General features: G+C 38.7%; 1 protein-coding gene across 5 annotated transcripts in view; it reads right to left on the bottom strand.

The window, feature by feature from the left end:
• DLGAP2 (DLG associated protein 2) overlaps window positions 1-19,347 on the bottom strand; it is a 433,479-nt gene that overhangs the window by 76,861 nt on the left and 337,271 nt on the right. For all 5 annotated transcript variants that reach the window (XM_072408410.1, XM_072408412.1, XM_072408411.1 and 2 more), the window contains one exon: window positions 4,117-5,192. In XM_072408410.1, coding sequence (XP_072264511.1) covers window positions 4,117-5,192 — 1,076 coding nt within the window. The remainder of the gene's footprint in view (window positions 1-4,116; window positions 5,193-19,347) is intronic.

Raw genomic sequence — 19,347 nt, 5'->3', positions numbered from 1 at the left:
GGATTTTAGTGTAGGCGAAAAAATACGGGGTTAACCAAAAGAGCAAAAATATTTAGTGCGAGAAATTACGGGCTTAGCGGTTAGGGGGTTAAAGATTGTTCCCCTTACAGTGGTGGTATGAATGTCATCCTAAAGATTCTAGTGTCATCCTGCTGGCTCTGCCAAGTGGCACTGGCTCAAGAACTATATAGGAACCAGAAAATGGGAAGTCAATCATGTACAGCTGATCCCCGAGCAACCTGAAGGAATGTTTCTTGGAACAGCCATTCTTGGAAGGTAAGAATGGCTGTTCCAAAGCAAAGGTATAAACAGATAAGTTACCACATGATCCCTGTTGTTGCTCCTATTAAACAGAACATTCTACCGTTTAAAATAACTGACACATTTACTTTTAATGCAGAAAGAATTCTTACTCCACTTCAAACCCAGAAACAATACAACTCCAAGAATATACCCAACATGTCATGACTTAGTGTTGATGAGCCTTAGGAAGTGGTTTTGTTTTTTTCTCCTCTCCACCCCCTGGTTAATGTGATTGATGCATCATTGATTAGGACTAGCGACGGTGGAGAAAGTAGCATTTCCGGAAGCAGCAACCTTTTTCACAGTCAGATGCAGTGGAAGAATGAATCTGTATTTTCCTAGTAAAGCCAAACCTATGATCATTTACCCAAGGCAACACACTGGTATTTTGATTGGGTGGAGCTTGGGCAGGAACCTAGGTGAGGAGCAGGGGTTGGGGTGGTAAGAGAGGACTGGTGTGGAAAAGATGGTCAGGAGATGATGGTAAGATCTTCAGGGCCACACACAACATGGGTGATTTTACACATATAGTGGCCATATTAGTTCTCATTAAGTCATGCTGACACAGCCAACACCACGTGGATGATTTACATTCCAGTGCAAGCCAGTATATGTCATTCTAGATCCACTTTTTGCCTTTAATTTTAGAAACTGTAAAGTAAAGTCGTCACAGTATTTAAAAAACAATAATGCTCAGCTGAGCTTGGTTGAGCTTTTCAATCCTAGCTCTCCATCAGCTTTATCAGCTAGTGATACCTTGTTATTACTAAACATACATTAGCCATACAGAATTAAAGTAGAACCTAAAACAACCTTGATAAAAACAATCAATTCATGATTAGTTTTTTACATGTATATTGTTGCATTTATTACCCAGGAAGATCCTGGGTGATCGAACGCTCCGGTCCAAGCCCTTATGTGGCTGATCCCCTATAAATACCCCCCCCATCCAATGTTCAGCCCTATTCTCTGCCTGGGCATATGGGATAGACTGCTCTTTATCTCCCCCCACAAACCACTTACTTCTTTATGGGGTAACCTGAAATTTTTACCAGGCTAACGTCCCCCCTTCTTACCAATGGTAGTTGAACAAGGGATTCCTTGGGGACCTAAATATAGGATGGAATATAATTCCTTACCAATCAATACTCCAACATTGGGGAACTGTGTCATTATCGCCAAATAGCTTCATCTATCCAGCCGAAACTTAAGGAAGGGATGCCCCTGTTTCAGTACAAGGCATCTTAGAGTTCTTGTTAGTCGATGACTACAGCAAGGGGTCAAATTTCATTGCAGTATAGTATACTGGCAACCCCAAAAGCTAAAATACCTGACATCACCATGTAGGAAACATACTTGTCTTTACCAAGGACTGACCTCTCTAAAGTATCCATTAACATGTCCTTCAAAGAAGCTAACCCCTTAGCTTCTCCTCTCTGGCTTAGATTTGGTGGTCCTTTCCCAAGGAAAAATTTCTCATTTGTAGTACTTGTAGTATTTTTCTGGCAGCCAAAATTGCTATAGCCAAACATTTTAAGACTGCTGCCCTCCCCAATACTTTTTTCAATCTAAGCTGAACCAGATAATAATCAATGACAGACTCTCAGGTACCCTAAATTAAAAATGACCTACATTTGATAAAATGTGGGGCCCTTGGACACGCTATGGCTCTTGATTTACATTCCAGGTGATTGTAAACTCTAGTCTCTCTGGTCTCACCAGCAGGGAATCTGCTGGTGATCAAGTCAATCAAATGTGAACATTAAACACCCCAAAAAAGAAGTATAATAAATGCCAAAGCACATTTATTAGTATTAGAGTACAAACTATGTGTCTATTGTCTACTTTTGTCTAGTAGGAGGCAGTTGTTTTTACCATAAAACTAAAAGGAAGACAACCATGTTTTTTATTTGTGAAAAATTCCGTGAAAAACTAATTTTAAATGTACTACCTACAATTTACACTAATTAACCCCTCACATAGTGAGTGAAAAATATTTTTGATTAACTGAAGCACTTTTTTGGCAATAGTCATTAACTAGTATTTATATAGCGCCAACATATTACGCAGTGATTTACACAGTCCATTGTCATGTCACTAGCTGTCCCACAAATGGGATCACAGACCATGTCCCTACCATGGTCATATGTCATTAACACAGTCTAAGGCTAATTAAGAGGGTAAACAAATTAACCTAACTGCATGTTTTGTGGATGTGGGAGGAAACCAGAGTACCCAAAGGAAACCCACGCAAACATGGGGAGAACATGCAAACTCTTTGCAGATAGTGCCTCAACCAAGATTCAAACCTATGACCTAGTACTGCAAAGACCAGAGTACTAGACAATGAGCCAACTTCTAAAACAAGCCCAAGAAATCTAATCATTAAACTTCTATTTTATTAACACTGAAACTCATATACATTGCAGCTGTATATCAGCCCACCTTTCCACTTAGAATATGTATGAGTGACTTATTACCTAGACAATGCACTCTTAGTAATCTGAAAAGAATAAAAAAAGCATGTTCAATGTATTCCTAAACTGAACAGATGGAGACAAAGAGACAATGTAATTTACTAAACTAAGGGTGCCCAACCTACGGCCCTTGCGCCACATGCAGTCCTCAGAGCGGTCAGATCCAGCCCTGACCTCATTCACTCTCTGATCATGTTTTCCTATGGAGATTGTGCTGCCAGGACAGGAAGCTGCTGCCCGCCCACCTTGTACTGTTTGACAAGCCCAGCAACAGCATGAGTGCTGTGTCTGTCTTCATGCAGCTGTTATTATGCCCATGTATAAATCCTCATATCTCCTTCACTGATTGTCATAGAAATGTGAAATTGCAGGGTAAACAGGGGACCCTAAGAGCTGCTACTAAACCAAATTTAGGCCCTCTACATTTAACAAGTTGCCAGATATGGGATGACAACCAATAAAATCCTAACAACAATCAGGAATATTTTCACATTAAGTGGGGATATTTCAAAACCAGGGTACCCAAATTGAGTATGCATGTTAGGGACCCCCTGGGGTCCCCTAATCTCCTAAATCTTGTATACCTACATCTAAAGTAGGCAGGGGCTCCCATCCCACACTATGAAATAACACTATATATCTACCAATCCTAACAACTGGTCTCTATGAACCACCTTTTCTTAAAGTGCTACAAGACCTAATGTACAGTCCACAAAATAAGTGGCGGCTATTGACATTTGTATTAGGGAGTTAGAGAACCATTTTTACTAGGTTGTTGTATGATCAGTCACATTTACTTAAAGCCTGTCTGATACACCTTTGTTTCCTTATCCCAGCCATTGGGGATTCTGTGCAGATCAGTGGCAATAATAATGCCTGTATATAACTTGGTCCTTCCACACTTTATAATAAAGCAATTGTGTCAGTTTTTGGCTACATTTTAAAGTTTGCTCGTTTTTTGTGACCAGTTTACCTATTTGTAACTTGTGGCCTTTCTAAGAAGTAAAGGCTTGGCTTAAGTACTATTGTTTAATTTTTGCAGAAATGACATGGCTCCATATCCTACCTACACCGTATTAGTTGTACATTATTAGGGCAACATACATAACTCTATATATTCAGTATAGTTTGGTTACTTGACTAAAGAAATATTGTAATAGACATAAAGATACCCAGCAAATATGAATAAATACCATTACCATGTGTTGCTTTAGCCTGCCATTGAGCAAAGGTATACTAAAGCTCTACCAAAACATTAATAGGCTGTTTAGCATTAATTGGTACAGTGTATGCATGCATATATATCATCAATAATATTGACTATACTGTGTCTTACCTGAAGGTAATGGCATGGTCTTAGTGAAGATTTGATTTCTTGATGAACAAGAGGTTTATCCAAATTAAGTGATGATTTCCGATATGCTTCTTTTGCTTGACTAACAGTGAGTGTCGACCAGGAACTTCTCTTCATATATTTACCTTCAGGTGTCATTGAAAGTCCTTCACAAGCTGAGCATTTCATGTCGTTGTTACTTTTAGAAGTCTTAAGGGAAAGATCTCCAAAATGTCCCTGCAGAGATTCAGGATAGCAATGAGATATGTGATCTACATGATGCCTATTCATTACGCTAGGTGTTCTATAAGTGCTATCACTATCCAAATTATCATCTGAACTCCACCATCCTGTCATCCCAGATTTATGCTTGCTGTCTGGCTTCCGTTCCTTACTTTTACTCCTTTTACTATGTTTTGAGTAATGGCCATGATGGTGATCATCACTGCGACTTTCTCCTTTTGTCCCATTAACATTACCTTTTGATGACCCTTCTAAGGAGTGAGATTTAGTAAAAAGTTTTTGTACAGAATGAACAAGATGACGTATTCTGCCAGGGCTTTCCGTTCGCTGTTCTGTAGCAGTAGATGTCTTCTGGTACTGTAATGTATGAAATCCATCTCTGTGCAAAGGAAGCTGTTTTTCAAACTGATCCAGTAAGTTTGCTGGGATTCGGTTTATTTTACTACTACTAGTATGTGAGACAGCACAGTCGTCTCGGGTTTCAAAATGGGAACTATAGTGCATTCTTGGAAAAGTGCTACTTGACATATGATCACTCATCATCACAGGCATCATCATGCATTCTGAGTGTATAGAACTCCGCGGAGAGCATCGGTGGTGATCCATCTGACAGCTTTCCGTTGGGCTAAGTAGATATGATTGCCTAGGTTCTTGTCCATGGTGCCCATGGTCATGTACATGTTCACAATCCTCAGGAGATGCTAGCCCACAAGTATGACCAGCACATAGCTGTGACTGATTCCGACTACCCGATAATCCTTTCATATTCCTAAGGGTGGGAGAGTATTTTTCTTCATTGAAGTGCTGGGTAGGTGACCATGAGTATTGCTGTTGATCTGGAAAGACAAACATTTGATGGTTAGTTTGGCGGGTTTTTTTTGAATAACAATTGATTGTATAAGTTATTTGTGCTTATGATATGATTTAAATAGGTATTATACACTAATAACTGCCCCTAAATCTTGAATTTACTTTTTTGTGAGAATTATGGTTGGGTATGCTTACCAAGCAAAACTGAACATTAACACTTTTTCTCTTACGCATGCTGCTGGTCCCCAACAGCTTTTACTGGCTTTTTTCTCTAACCTCCAATCATAACAGCATACAGTATTGATGTAGAGATCAGCAGAAGGAATTGGTGAGAGCTGAAGGGGAAGAAGTTGGACACTCCTGAAACTGTTTGTTTCATTATAGACATTAGCAGGTTTCCCAACACCAGTGAAGATTTTGGAGTATAGACTTCCAAATAGCTAAAGCATCATTAGCAGGTTTCTTCCAGGATCACTAGATCTACATGAATAAATGTAATAGGGTGGAGTGGTGCAGTACAGCAATATCTGGATGAAAAACTGAATTACTAGCAAGGCTTTCTTTTTGCCATTCATTTAATTTTTTTCATACTTCTAACCCTCTGCACAATAAAGAATATTAGCTATAACATTTAAAAATCCAATGTGCTGATCCAGTTACACAGATACTGACTGATAACTGCTATGTTTACTACACCTAGGCACCTACTAGCAGTAGGTGGTAACTACTAGGCTATTTCATTTTTAATTTTTAAATGAAACTGCTTAAAAAAGCCTGCCCCTGGATGCTGCATGTAGTCTGTGCACCTAAAATGTATTTAGATGTTTTTAAGTCCTATTCACACCTTTACAGTATAATTTAAATGGAATAAATAGTGTAGCATTATGCACCAAAAAGTGGTAGCTGCATTGTATGTCCAGTGGCAACAGCAGCAATGTATAATAGAGGGTTATTTAGGATGCACTGAACCAACACATGAAACCTGAATATTTACTTTTACATATATGTGTTTTCATTAAACATGAATATGAATTTGTATGGCACACACAAGTAGTTTTCCTTATATTTTTGGGCGCAGATACAGGGGAAAAGACTATTTGGTAGATAGTAGGGTAACTATTATATATGGCAGAGCCAATATATGGAAACATTTGGATCACTAGTTATCTATAAGATATGTATGGTAGATGTTTTATTCATTTTCACTATAGGACATCTATACACAAATGTTTTTTTTTTTTTTTTAAATAAATTGAGGTATATGTGGAATCACGTTTAGACAATTTGTAATGATATCACTATTTTTCCTCCTCCCTTTATTAGGGATATATATGGAGGATTATAGAAAAAATGTTTTGATACACAGTAAAACAAGAGCATAATGAACACGCCCCCTTTATATATATTTTATATTTTTTTAAAGGTACACCTAGCTAATAAAACATGACAAATCAAAATAGGACATAAAAATTGATAGGAATCATTGGTATTTTATAGTGCAGTTAATGGGTTATGTCCATTGAAGGTGTCTGCTCCTCCAATGTCCATCAAGCCATCTTTTGGATCTCCTTCAGGCTAGCTGAAGGGAGCATCATATTTGAATATACTCCTCTTATGATGTAAGTAGACTTTTATAAATTGAATGTTGAGTTTGTTGTTTACTATATATTAAATATAATGATGTGAATATGATTATTTTATGGAGTATATATTCCTCCTTAAGAAGTCGTTGTATCCACGAAACATGTCGAGGAAAGCTTGATCATGTATATTACATGAGTTGTAAATAAAACTACCATGCCTGAAATGTCCCCATTTCTTCCCCTCATTTGTGTACAAATTAAAGCAAAGTAGTTTAAATTTTAATAATTATGTAATTCAAATAACATTTTTTTGTAAATTTTAGGAACTAGCAAATAAATATTAGGATGTTTATTGTTTCTTTCTAAAAATATATGTTTATTTTTATCTAATTGTTATAAAAAGTTTACAGTCACACCCCATTCCTTTTTGCTTTGGGTTAATGTTTAAAATAAGGAAAACAAAAATTAGGATAATTCCTATAATAGCTACTAGCAAGTTCCTGCCACATTCCTCATCTCACTTTTTTGACCCTGGCAGGGAGCCACACACTAGTATCTGACTGTACTGCTCCCACAAACCCACTGCTAAACTCCACCCTCCCACAGACAGGAATCTCCCTTGCTCTCATCCACATGAACTGTTGCCCCTTGTCCTCCTCTGACAGCACCTGCCCACATGGTTAACTCTTACTGCAACCTGTTTAGAGACACTGGCGTAGGCCCAGCAATACCACCCTTTGTCTGGGTTCCATTCAAACAATACTGTGCACACACTTTGGAAGTCAGTTTCTTTACCCTTCCTCCTAGTTGAGCAGCAATTACCAGGAGGATTTGGGTCCTGCTGAGGAGTTATTGTGGCCACCATGTGTGGGGCCACAAAGCATAATAAAGGCATAGGGTAGAGGGCATCTAGAGTATGTGCTGCTGCTGATGAGCCCCTATCCCAATCTGTCACAGACCTGCACTTCAGTACTAAGGGCTACAGAAGCATTTGTTAAGGTATTGAGCTGAGGTGCAGCGATAAGCAAAGACTGACTGGCCAGTTACTCCACTCAAATGGAGCACTGCGTTTCCAGGAAGGTAAACATGCCCACCTCACCCTCAACATTATGCCTATACAAACACTAAATACCACCTCTTCCCGGGTTTTGACTCCACACCTACATTTACCTGCAGAATATATACTGCCAGGCCACCATATTGTGTGTTAGACTTCAATAGGTCACATATCTAGTAAAATTTACAAGCATTCTGACTGCTCTAAATTCACTTGCAGCCAATATTCCCTGAGTCAATGGCTATGAAGCTGCTGAGACTGGGGGATCACTATGATAGTGTGGTTATTAACATTTTCAAGGTTAGCAATAACAGTGTCCATATTTATCTATGTCTGGTTTCCTATAAAATAAAATTATGTACAGCTAACACAAAACCTCCTAACCATGATGTTAAATGGAAAGCCAACACTTCTTTAAATCAGATAAATACACTGGAAGATTCAGTGTCATAGCAATTTAACATTATCCTGCAACTAGTGTTGTATAACCTTCAAAGTAAATGTCAACATTTATAACCGTATCATCAAGGAATTATAGCTCGGAAGTTGTATATTTTAACCTTTCCAATATGTCCGTCTGCAATAACACCAGAAAAATGAACAGTTATTTAAAAAAAAAAATTAGAGCAAAGAAAGAAATATTTGACAAGAAAATCATAGGCTTTCAAAAACCTATTAATTTTTACAGAACAGCAGGACTATACGCTGTGCACTTACTGAAAGCGCCATGTAAAAAAGTATGTATAGTTCATAGAAAGTGTTGAGCTTTTTAGCATATTTGAACAAGCAACCATTAGATCTTTATTCTAACAATGTTCAGAAGTGGAGTATACTTTATTTGACTGCTTTTTTGTCCAGGACTGGGTTGCCATAAATTTAATACCAAGAATTGATTGATTAAAGTCTTAAAGAAACCCAAAATTATATGCCAGGATCTGCTGGTAACTCTTGCAAACAAAATGTAAGCATTTATAAAAAAGAAGATTGTACCAAATAAAACAGAAAATATATTTGGATTTAACTACCAAGTGGGTTAGTGACTGAAGGAGTTGGGGACTTAGATGGAGCTTGAGGCCAGGTGTGCAAACTCTATAGGCCGAAAGAGCAGCAATGTTTGAACCTTACGTAAGGCTCAGAGAGCTGAGATAGTAATTTAGGGCCTAGTGGGCTCTGTGTTGTTCCTTTTCACAGGGATGGTTGTCACCAACAAGCAGCTTGGAGTCATTGACCTGATTTATTAAAGCTCTCCAAGGCTGGAGAGGATACACTTTCATCAGTGAAGCCCCTTTGTAAACATTTGAAAAAAAGGGGGGGGGGGAATAAGGATTTTAAGGCTGCACAAGGGAGGGGGGGGAGGGTCAGTTTTCCTGCTTGAATTATACATGATTATAACTGGTTATGATTATATGATTATATATCTAACAACGGGTCCCATGTGTCGTAGAACTTGTTAAGGTTGTTTTTAAGAGTACAGGTCAATTTGTCGTTGACCATTATCCAGTTAGGTTTGTTTTTGGTGAACTCAAGGGGAATAATGGACGCTTTTCAGTAACAAGCAATGGTAATCTGAGCAGCTAACAGGATATATTTATTCAAGCTAGTTAACTGTTTCGGAGCTATATCCTCTAATTGGGAAAAAAGAGCACACTCTATTTTCCTCAGGAATTTTACCTGGTAGTACTCTGGTAGGGTGGTATTAACACTTTAAGTTTATTTTGAATAAAGGATCTGATTTGTTGATAACGGAAAATTTCTGTATATGGCAGGGAGAGGCTCAGAATAGCCTTGTTATCAAAATAATTTCTGATTCTGAAAAATCCTTTGTTGCGCCACCAAAAGAATTGAGCTGGTGCACAACCTGGAAGAAATTTAGGATTATGCCATGGGGGAGTAAGTGCAGCATGGGGGGAGTGCAGGTTAAAATTAGTTTTTTGTCCATCCCATACTGAGAGAGCATATGGGGGAGGGGATCCACATAAGAACCTCGATCAGTATTGAGGGGCAGGCCAGGGCCTCCAGGTCAGTCCATTGTGGTCTTGGATGTGGAATAGTAGTTTGGCCTAACGCTGCGATTTGTGCTGCTCTGTGGTCTAACATTATGTTAGGTACACCCAATTCTCTCAATTTTTGAGGAGTATATAATGTAGTTGCATTATTGCGGTGAAGTTTGTCTCCCCAAACAAATTTTATGTGTTTGTTATGGATATTCCTTAAAACCAGCCTGGGTATAGCAATAGGGAGGGTGCGGAAAAGATAAAGCAATCTGGGTAAAGTGTTCATTTTGATTGCAGCTATTCTCCCGAACCAAGAGGGGGGTGGGGAGGGGGTAGAATGCCATCTATTCAGATCTCTAGCTATTGCAGGAAATGGGTGGGTAATTAGCTGAATACAGATCTTGGTGAGAAGATATAATCTGATTGCCTAGATAGGCGATTGCTTAGGGTTTCCACATGAAGTCAAAACTATTTTTGAGTTGGGTGGCTATGTTTGGGGGCAGTGAAATATTTAGGGCCTCCGATTTGGCTCTATTGAGTTTTAGACCTGCCAGCTCTGAAAAGGAGCTCAACTCTTTAGATAAATTGGGCAAGGAGATGAGAGTAGAAGTTATATATAGAGATGAGCGAATTTCTCAAAAATTCGATTTGGCTGGTTCGCCGAATTTTTCGAAAAGATTTGCTTCAATGCAAAGTTATTTGTGCTGAATCGCGTTAAAAAACAGCTGTTTCCGGGCTGCAGAGAGCCTTGATAGTGGTGTAGAACACTGTGCCTTGCAGTAACATGCATAGGGAGTCTGCTGTGGTAGTGAAATAAAATAATAGTTTTAGAATCACTAGACACTTCACTTATTTGGGCAGTCAAGGGGCCATAACTGACCAAATAACTCAGGTATGAACTCTCCCTTCTAGGTCCATCTTAGCATCAAGAAGAAGCGCACTCCTTTTACACCTTCGTCAGCTGATTCCACATAGATGTCTACAGAACCTGTTCTATTAACCACTTATACAAGTAGAGCCCCCCTGACAGAGTGGAGAAGGTGTCAGCAGTAAGTTTGTGTTGACGTCACTGATTTTTTTGGCCTTCCTCTGATCCCTCAGAACAATAATCCACAAATGCCAAAAAAAACAGGAGTGGATCCAAAACAGAGATGACACGTGAATGGAATATTTGCATGTCTTCTGTGTTTTGTACCCACTCCTGCTTTTGGCAACCAAATCATAAGCCAGTTGTGATGGGACCATACAGGCCCTACAGCTGCTACACAGACAGGATCCGTTGTGCGTCTCTTTTTTCCTTCCTTCTGACAGATTAGAAGAAGGGTCAAATAAATAGTGATGTCGTCCAGGCCAAAAAAGGCAAAAAAGTGGCCCAGTCATGGAGTGGGGAGGGTGGGAGAACAGCTTGAGAGGTCCACAGAGTGGCACAATGACATAGTGGTGAGGTTGTAGCAGCATGAGGAAACCACAGAGTGGCCCAAAGACAGAGTCTGGAGGTGGTGGCAGCATCAGGAGGATGTTAAAATGGCCATATGTAGAATATGTGGGCAGAAGGTGAAGCGTGGCCAGGGTGCCAATGTTAGCACCACGGCCCTGTGTCAACATATGCAGCGTCACAGCGTCACGCACTTCACTGTTGCAGGTATTTGTAGTGAAAGCGTTTAGTGGCCTATTTCAGTACAAATCGGAAAATATATTCTCAGTTCACTTCTGAAGTTATATGTGATGAAAGCGTTTAGTGACGTATTTGAGTGCAAAAAGAAAAATATGTACACACTTCACTGTTGCAGTTATTTTTGGTGAAAGCGTTTATTGGTCTATTACAGTACAAAAAGAAAGTATATACTATACTCTGTCACTGGGTCAATTTGTGGTCTCCTGATGCTGCTGCTGCCATCTCCACACCATGTCACCTTGCCACTCTGTGGTCTCCTGATGCTGCTGCTGCCATCTTCACACTATTCCACCTTGCCACTCTGTGATCTCTGCCTGATGCTGCTGGTGCCGCCACCTCCAGACTCTGTCATTGTGCCACTCTGTGGTCTCCCCCTGATGCTGGTGCTGCCATTCCCACCTCTTGACTCTGGCATTGTGCCACTCTGTTACCTCCTGATGCTGCCGCCACCTCCAGACTCTGTGGCCTCTTCCTGATACTCAAATACGTCACTAAATGCTTTCAACACATGTATCTGTAACAGTGAAGTGCGTATATATTTTTCTTTTTGTACTGAAATAGGCCACTAAACGCTTCCACCACAAATACCTGCAACAGTGAAGTGCGTATAATTTTTCTTTTTGTACTGAAATAGGCCTCTAAACGCTTTCACCACAAATAACTGCAACAGTGAACTGCGTATATATTTCTTTTTTTGCACTCAAATATGCCACTAAACGCTTTCACCACAAATAACTGCAACAGTGAAGTGGGTATATATTTTTCTTTTTGTACTGAAATAGGCCACTAAACGCTTTCACCACAAATAACTGCAACAGTGAAGTGCGTATATATTTTTCTGGATATATAAATTGCTGGAATGACAGAGCTGTATAATGGCTATTTGGATCCCCAAATATTCTTTCCCTGCACTTGTAAATTTTTCTAGCGCTGTCCCCAGCGCCTTCTGACGTCTCTCCCTGCACTAAGATGCTGTGAACTTATTCCTCCCTATCCTTTCCCTGCACTTATAAATCGTTTTTTTCTCACAATTAGGTTTTTGGTATCACTCTCCCTAGCGCCTGCACACGTCTCTCCCTGCACTCAAAACGCTGTAAAATGTATTAATCCAAGACGGCTGAGGCTATTTATAGGGCTATGACATCACAGGGCTGGCTGGTTGCTGTTTGGCTGCATGAATGGCATTATGGGTCATCCCGCCTTCCCAGAGTTCCTTGCCTCATGTCCCCACACGTGTAGCCGCAATTTTACGAAAAATTGCGATTACCATGAATCGCGAGGAAATTCAGATTCATTGCGAATCAAATTTTTCCTGAAATTCTGATGGAATTTCACTTCATCGGCTTCGATTCCCACATCTCAGGTTAAATACATTAAGGCGTCATCAGCAAAAAGTCAATTTTATATTCTATAGGACCACATCGAATGCCCTTTTTCTTTACAACAGTTTGATAAAACCTTAATATCCAATGTTCTCTTTGAGGATTTTTTTAATTCCATAATCTTTTAAAACAAAACATCACAATTTTTAAGCAGAGTCCAAAAGACAGGCTAACACACGCCAAATTCTGGTCCCACAATCGACTTCATTAGTTTGTTGTAGTGGATTGTGAGACTTGAATTTGGATGCATAAGTTGGAATTTTGGGCATAAGTTTATTTTTTTGTACTTTTAGTATTTTGTACTATTATTGGACATAGGAGGTGGATCATTTAGGTGTTATGTTTGCATGCTCCTACATTACATACAAATGTTACTACTGAGCACCAATAATAATGGGCGTTTTGCTGGAATATATCCTTCCTCTACTCTTCCCCCTCCGCAAAAAGAGCAATTAAATGACACTATTTGCCCTTGATTATTATGCACTGAGGCACCAGATAAGGCTGTCCCCTCTCCCCTTTACGTTCTCGCTTTAGCTATTGAACCCTTAGCAATTGCTGTAAGGCTTAATACTACAATTATATGTTGTCTCAGTGCCTTCAACGTCTCAAGCCTCATTACTGTTCAATGAGTGTACCTGTAAGATTTATAGGGTACAAATAATATGCATAGTAACTTTCATTTTACTATGGCCAGACTTGCTCAATCAAGTTCCTGTAGGATTTACAAACTCTGTCTACATGAAAAGACTGCGCTGGTGGTGGTCCCTGGCCACTAATGATGGGCAATTGTTTTCTCCTACTGGCCACCGATAACAGACAATATTTTACTAACACTGAAATTGGGCATTCACCCCCCCCCCCCCCCTCTACACCACCCATGTGTTCTTCCCCTGGCCACCACATAATTTTTCCTTCCACTTAACCCATTTTTTGTTTGCTCCAGTAATCATCAAAGTAAGGGGCCCTAGAAAACATTTGCATACTGCTGTATTGGTCATGCAGTGTTGTACATTGCATCGGTCTAACTGCTAAACCTTATGTGTTGTGTAGTCTGTTACAAGGACATGATTCTTTATAGCCAGTAAGTCATATATGGCCACTGTCACAACAGATCTCCATAGGATTCAACAAATAATTTAGGCTGTGTTGTGTTATATTATGTTGGGTGAATGTTAGTAAATATGGCTTAAAAAACAATAAATAGTAGAATGTAAATGGTATACTTGTGCTTTTGAGTGTCAAATGAGCAGTTTTTATTTCTATTTAAAACATGTTAGATGTATTTGCTGCATACAGTATATAAACCTATTGGGGCATTTAATAAGAAAAGTGGCTTTTTGTGGATCACATCATAAACCATCTCTAAAAAGAATGTCCATGACAGTTAGCCTTATGTTAGCTTCCATATGGCCACTGCACTTATAACATTATGCAGGAAAGCATGCCATGTATTCCAGGAAATAAGATTGTACTTCACATTCCCAACATCCTTATTAAACTGCGCTCAGGGTAAATAATGTGTACAATTCAAAAGAAAAGTGTACTTGTATTGACGCATAACAGCAGCAGTTTCCTTGGAAACTCCTAACTGTCATGATTCTATTAGGTTATCACTGTACAATATTTGCAGTACACTTTATTCTTGAAATAATTATTCTACTACAGGGCTCTTATTTTTTGGTTTGGATATAATATAAATAAATGTATATAACTGTACATAAGATAGCATGACATTTTTTTATTTTAACAGCCTCCATCCCAAATATTTGTCTTGTTATTGTATGTAGCAACATTTTCAATAATAAAGTGGTACAAAAATTATATATATTATACAATTATATATATATTTATACACACACACACACACACACACATTTTATATTTATATACAGACATGTAAAAAAGAAAGTGTAGCCCTCATTTGACAAATTCCTTCCATGACAAATTCCTGTGCAATGCTCAGAGTTTGGGTTGTTAATAAGGGTTGCCAACAGAAAGCCTTTCCTCTCTAAAAAGAACATGGCAACACAATTCAGGTTTGCAAAGTTTTATCTGAATCTAAGCTTACATCTAAAGGTACTCGAGACTTCTGAAACAGTTGAGATCAAAATGGAGATGTTTGGTCATAAAGCTCCAAACCAAATATGGCATATCTACACAACACCTCTTAGGAACTGTAGATCAAGGTGATGGAAGGGTGATGATTTGGGTTTGTTTTGCAGTAATAGGACCTGGGGACTAGGGATGAGCAAGAATATTAGGTTCAATCTCGCGGCAAATCAGGCCTTTCTCGTTTACCGAAAATGTAAGCGAGAACGGCCTTCTGATTCGTCGAGAGGTCGAGCTCTTGGCGAACAGGAGGATTTCCAGAGCTGCATAATGCATCCCTGGAAATCATCTGCCATCCCCTGGAAATAAAGGTAATTAACCTCTAGTGCCCCAGGGATCGCACACTCTTCTCAATGAATGCAGCCACAGCTGCAATCATTGAGAAGATGCCCAGCACAGGAGAACCTGTATCTGTAACAAATGTATCATTTGTAAGAGATACTAATATTACAATGTCAGTAGGTTCTCCTTTGCCGGGCATCTTCTCAACGACTGCAGCTGTGGCTGCTCTAGTGCCCCGGGGATCGCAAACAGGAGGATTCCCAGGGCTGAATGTAGGTCTGGGAATCTTCCTGTTTTAATTTCCTCTTCCGATGGTTTAGCGAAATCGGTTCAACGAAATTACTCTGAACCATTGGAAGTTTGAGAAAATTCTCGCTCATTTTAATGAAATTGGGTCATGTAACACAGGACAATACTCCCAAAAGAAAAGAATCAATGTGTTGATATAGCCCAGTCAAAGTCCAGACCTCATCCCGTCGAAATTCTGTGGAAAAACCTTAGGAGTGTTTTGTATAGATAAATGCCCACAAACTTTTATGAACTGAAGACTTGTTACAAAGAAGGGTGGGCCAGAATTCATCCACAGCCATGTGAGTGACTGATAAAGTCATACGGAAAATGATTATCTCAAGTAATAGGTATTTCTACATGCTATTGAATCAAGGGGTGTCCTGTATATGTATTCAAAACCTTGGGTTTGACCAGACACAATCCAAGTAGTTATGCTATGAAGCAATACAGAATGGTTTTGCTATATCCACTGTTTTTTTGACTTATTAATCACCTATATATAGGAATGAGCAACATCTGGGGTTTATCCTATTGTGGTCTATGAAACGGATGTATTAAATCTCACTAAGACTGGAAAATATAGACTAAAATAGGTGAACCTGGGCAAACCAGAAATGGATTTCTTAAAAAACATTTGCTACTATTTGGAAAATGAAAAGATTAATTGAATCATTCACAGTCACTGCCCCTTAAGGTACCTGCGATCTAATAGACATACAGTCCACACACAAGGGTGACTTGGGGTGGGTGAAAGATAACATACCAGTATGTCCTTGGGTTGTGGCAGAAAATCAACACAAAAACACACAGAGGATATCAAAACTCTGTGTAGCAGGAGCGCTTACCACTTAGCAAGGGTGATGTAATATATTCTTGATGGCACAGTGTAAACTAGGATGTCAGTAAGCTACAGTACATGTGAAATCACATATCCTGATAACCACTTTTACAGCAGAGACCCAGTAATGCGTTTGTTCTAAAAGTGCAGTCCTGTTAAAGGACCACAAAGGATTTGACCTATGAAGGCAGTAAACAACATTTTAGTGTATATTCACTTTTCAGCAACAATCTCAACAATTAGTAAATAACCTGCATAAAACTAAGTTCACATATAAACTTATGGAACCAGTGTTGTTAAAAACAATTGGTCTGTTGACAGGGTCTCTTTAAAATAATTAGTTTTCAAACAGAGCTTGTTGTATCCACTGTATTATTTACATGAAATCTGAGTGATAAAATAGTGTTATTATACTCCTGAAGTAGACTGTTACGCAAACCAGATTTCTAGTTGCACATCAGCATGAAGCAACGATTATCTCAAAGCTGATGCTCTAAGCTACAGAATTATTTTAGCAGCACAGGGCTTTTGACAGATGCCCATGCCACCTTTATGTGCAATACTTGCATCTTTTCAGCCATAATAGAATTAATTAGTGACTTGGTTATACTGAAATATGTAAGAGGCAATGTAAATAAAGGTAAACTCATTTTTTAGAACAGATGGTGGGCCCTTTATAGAAATGTCCACACTCTATAAACTCTTTACCTAAGCACTTAAAACAACAGTGCAATTTATTTTCCACATAACAGTATACAGTCAGGTGTAAAATAAAAAAAAATGCATAATCACTAAATGTACTTTAGGTTTGCCAGTATAGTTGCAGTTCACCTGAACACCCAACATGTCACATAACTGGCATAAAGAAAACTGGTATAGGGTAATTATTGAACAAACAATAGATACATATTGCAAGGGAACCACCAGGGAATAATTTGGACCACCAGGGTGGGCCAGGGAGATGTAGACCTTAGGACTGAATGTGCACATCAGCAAAGGCTCAAAAATGGATATTTGCCTTAAGGATTCCCATAATAACAAAACAATAATAGTATACATTGGACATAGATGATGTGAGGCAATTTGAAAACCTATAAGAGGGAAATAAACAAGGAATAGGCAAAGGAACCATGTGCTTAAGCTTTGATGTTATATCTCATGGAGGAGTAATGAATAGAAATGGGCTAGCCATTTGCACCAGTAGAGAAATGTTTGTGAAAATTAAGCTAATAGTCTCAGTGTTTGTGAGTTAATTGCAAAGGCCTTTTAAATCCTGCTGGGTGTAAAGAGAAGGGGTCCTAGGTGCCTGGGGGAACATTTCTCAAGTAAAATTTAGTTTAGAAGCATGTGCTTTCTGTAAATCAGAGATGTAAACTAAATTTTTTAATGCCTCACCACCTTTTTGAATTAAATGCAAAGCCCCATAACATAATATTGTCACTAAAATTGCTTGGGATGAGAAGGGCAGTGTCAGACAGATTTATGGCAACATTTCAAAATATTGTCAGAAAATGCATTTAAAAAGCCAGCAGGGGGTCACAATTTATTTTTTAAATTTTCAAGTGGCCTTCTACTATTCTACATTGTCCTTGTTCCATGAAAAAGGAGCACAAGAGTAACCCCCTTGACAGGTTCACATCAAAAGCTAGGTTCTGTGTATGTTTGCACTATATTTTAGGAGTATGGGCTTATTTGTCAAAGGTGTGTGGTGTGTAAAACTGGGTGCTGGGGATACATCTTCTTGCAAACTAAACAAAACCCACTTGTCGACTTAAATTTGGTAACAGTAGAGAAGTGTTGCACCTTGAGTGAAAGTTATTACACTACCAATAATCTCCAGCAGTCTACAAGTTCTACAATCTAGGATTTCTTCAGTATGCACAATATAATTTGCAGTGCCAAAAAAGGGCATAGAAGTGTTTTTTTACAATAAGGGGGCGAGATAGCCAACTGCTGGGATAAAATGATGTTGCAGTATATTTTTTTTCGATAGCCCTGAAATCTAGAAAGGAAAGTGAAGTGAAGGTACAATACCAATCAGAATGAGTTGTAATATAATTTTCAACATTTTTGTCCAAAACATTCCATAAAAAGAGAAGTTTAGAACAAGATGAATACAGACACCTAAATTGGTACAATTACATTAATTTGGCAGTGGTTCCTATTAGTTAAAGACCCTGTCCTGGTTTGGAGTTTAGAGGTCAAATTGGAGTTTAGTTTCTGCTTTAAACAGAATCATTCTGAATCATTCATAAATGTCTGGTGTTTTCTTCAGTATCTTTCTTACAGTACAGAGTGATTAACTTCTCAGTGTGAAATAATTGCCTAGGACACAAAAGCAAAATGTTTTCTGGGGATATGCTTTAAAGGCTGCCACTGTTTTCGGGTATTGTAAATTAAGAGAGAAAATAATATACATTATTATACAATGTGAGAACATTTGAATTTAATGAAACTGATGTGTTTTCTTGTTTTATTTTCTAACAAATTATTACAACTGCTGTTAGTTGTTATTTAATCACTCAAAAAATGTTACACTACTTAGCTTCATTGTATGCTGCATTGCACAGCTGCACCTCCATACACATACACACATTGCATACACACATGCTATATATACTGTATATATGTGTGTGTGTGTATATACACCATGTTTATGCATATGCATTCTAACACAAACACAACACCAGTTGGACTGTGTAAAATACACCACTGCCATGTGTGACAGGCAAAAAAGAAGAAAGATGCTTTAATTGATAGGATTGTTGCAGCCTCCAACCTGTGAGGATCATGGGGTTATAATTATTCCCCTATTAACTAGCATTAAAACGTACTAAATCCTTCCAGAAACTAACTGGTTACAAAGGTTAGCATAGTAAGTATAGCAGAGCCATTGCCCCTGATTCATCAAGCAGAATCGGATGATCGTTCGCGCATTCGTATTCGCGATCCGAAATCGTACGCCGT

Source organism: Pyxicephalus adspersus, chromosome 4, assembly GCF_032062135.1.
Source record: "Pyxicephalus adspersus chromosome 4, UCB_Pads_2.0, whole genome shotgun sequence".
NCBI lineage: Eukaryota > Metazoa > Chordata > Amphibia > Anura > Pyxicephalidae > Pyxicephalus > Pyxicephalus adspersus.
Note: the sequence above shows the minus strand (reverse complement) of the source record. Positions and strands in the feature narration are given on the sequence as shown.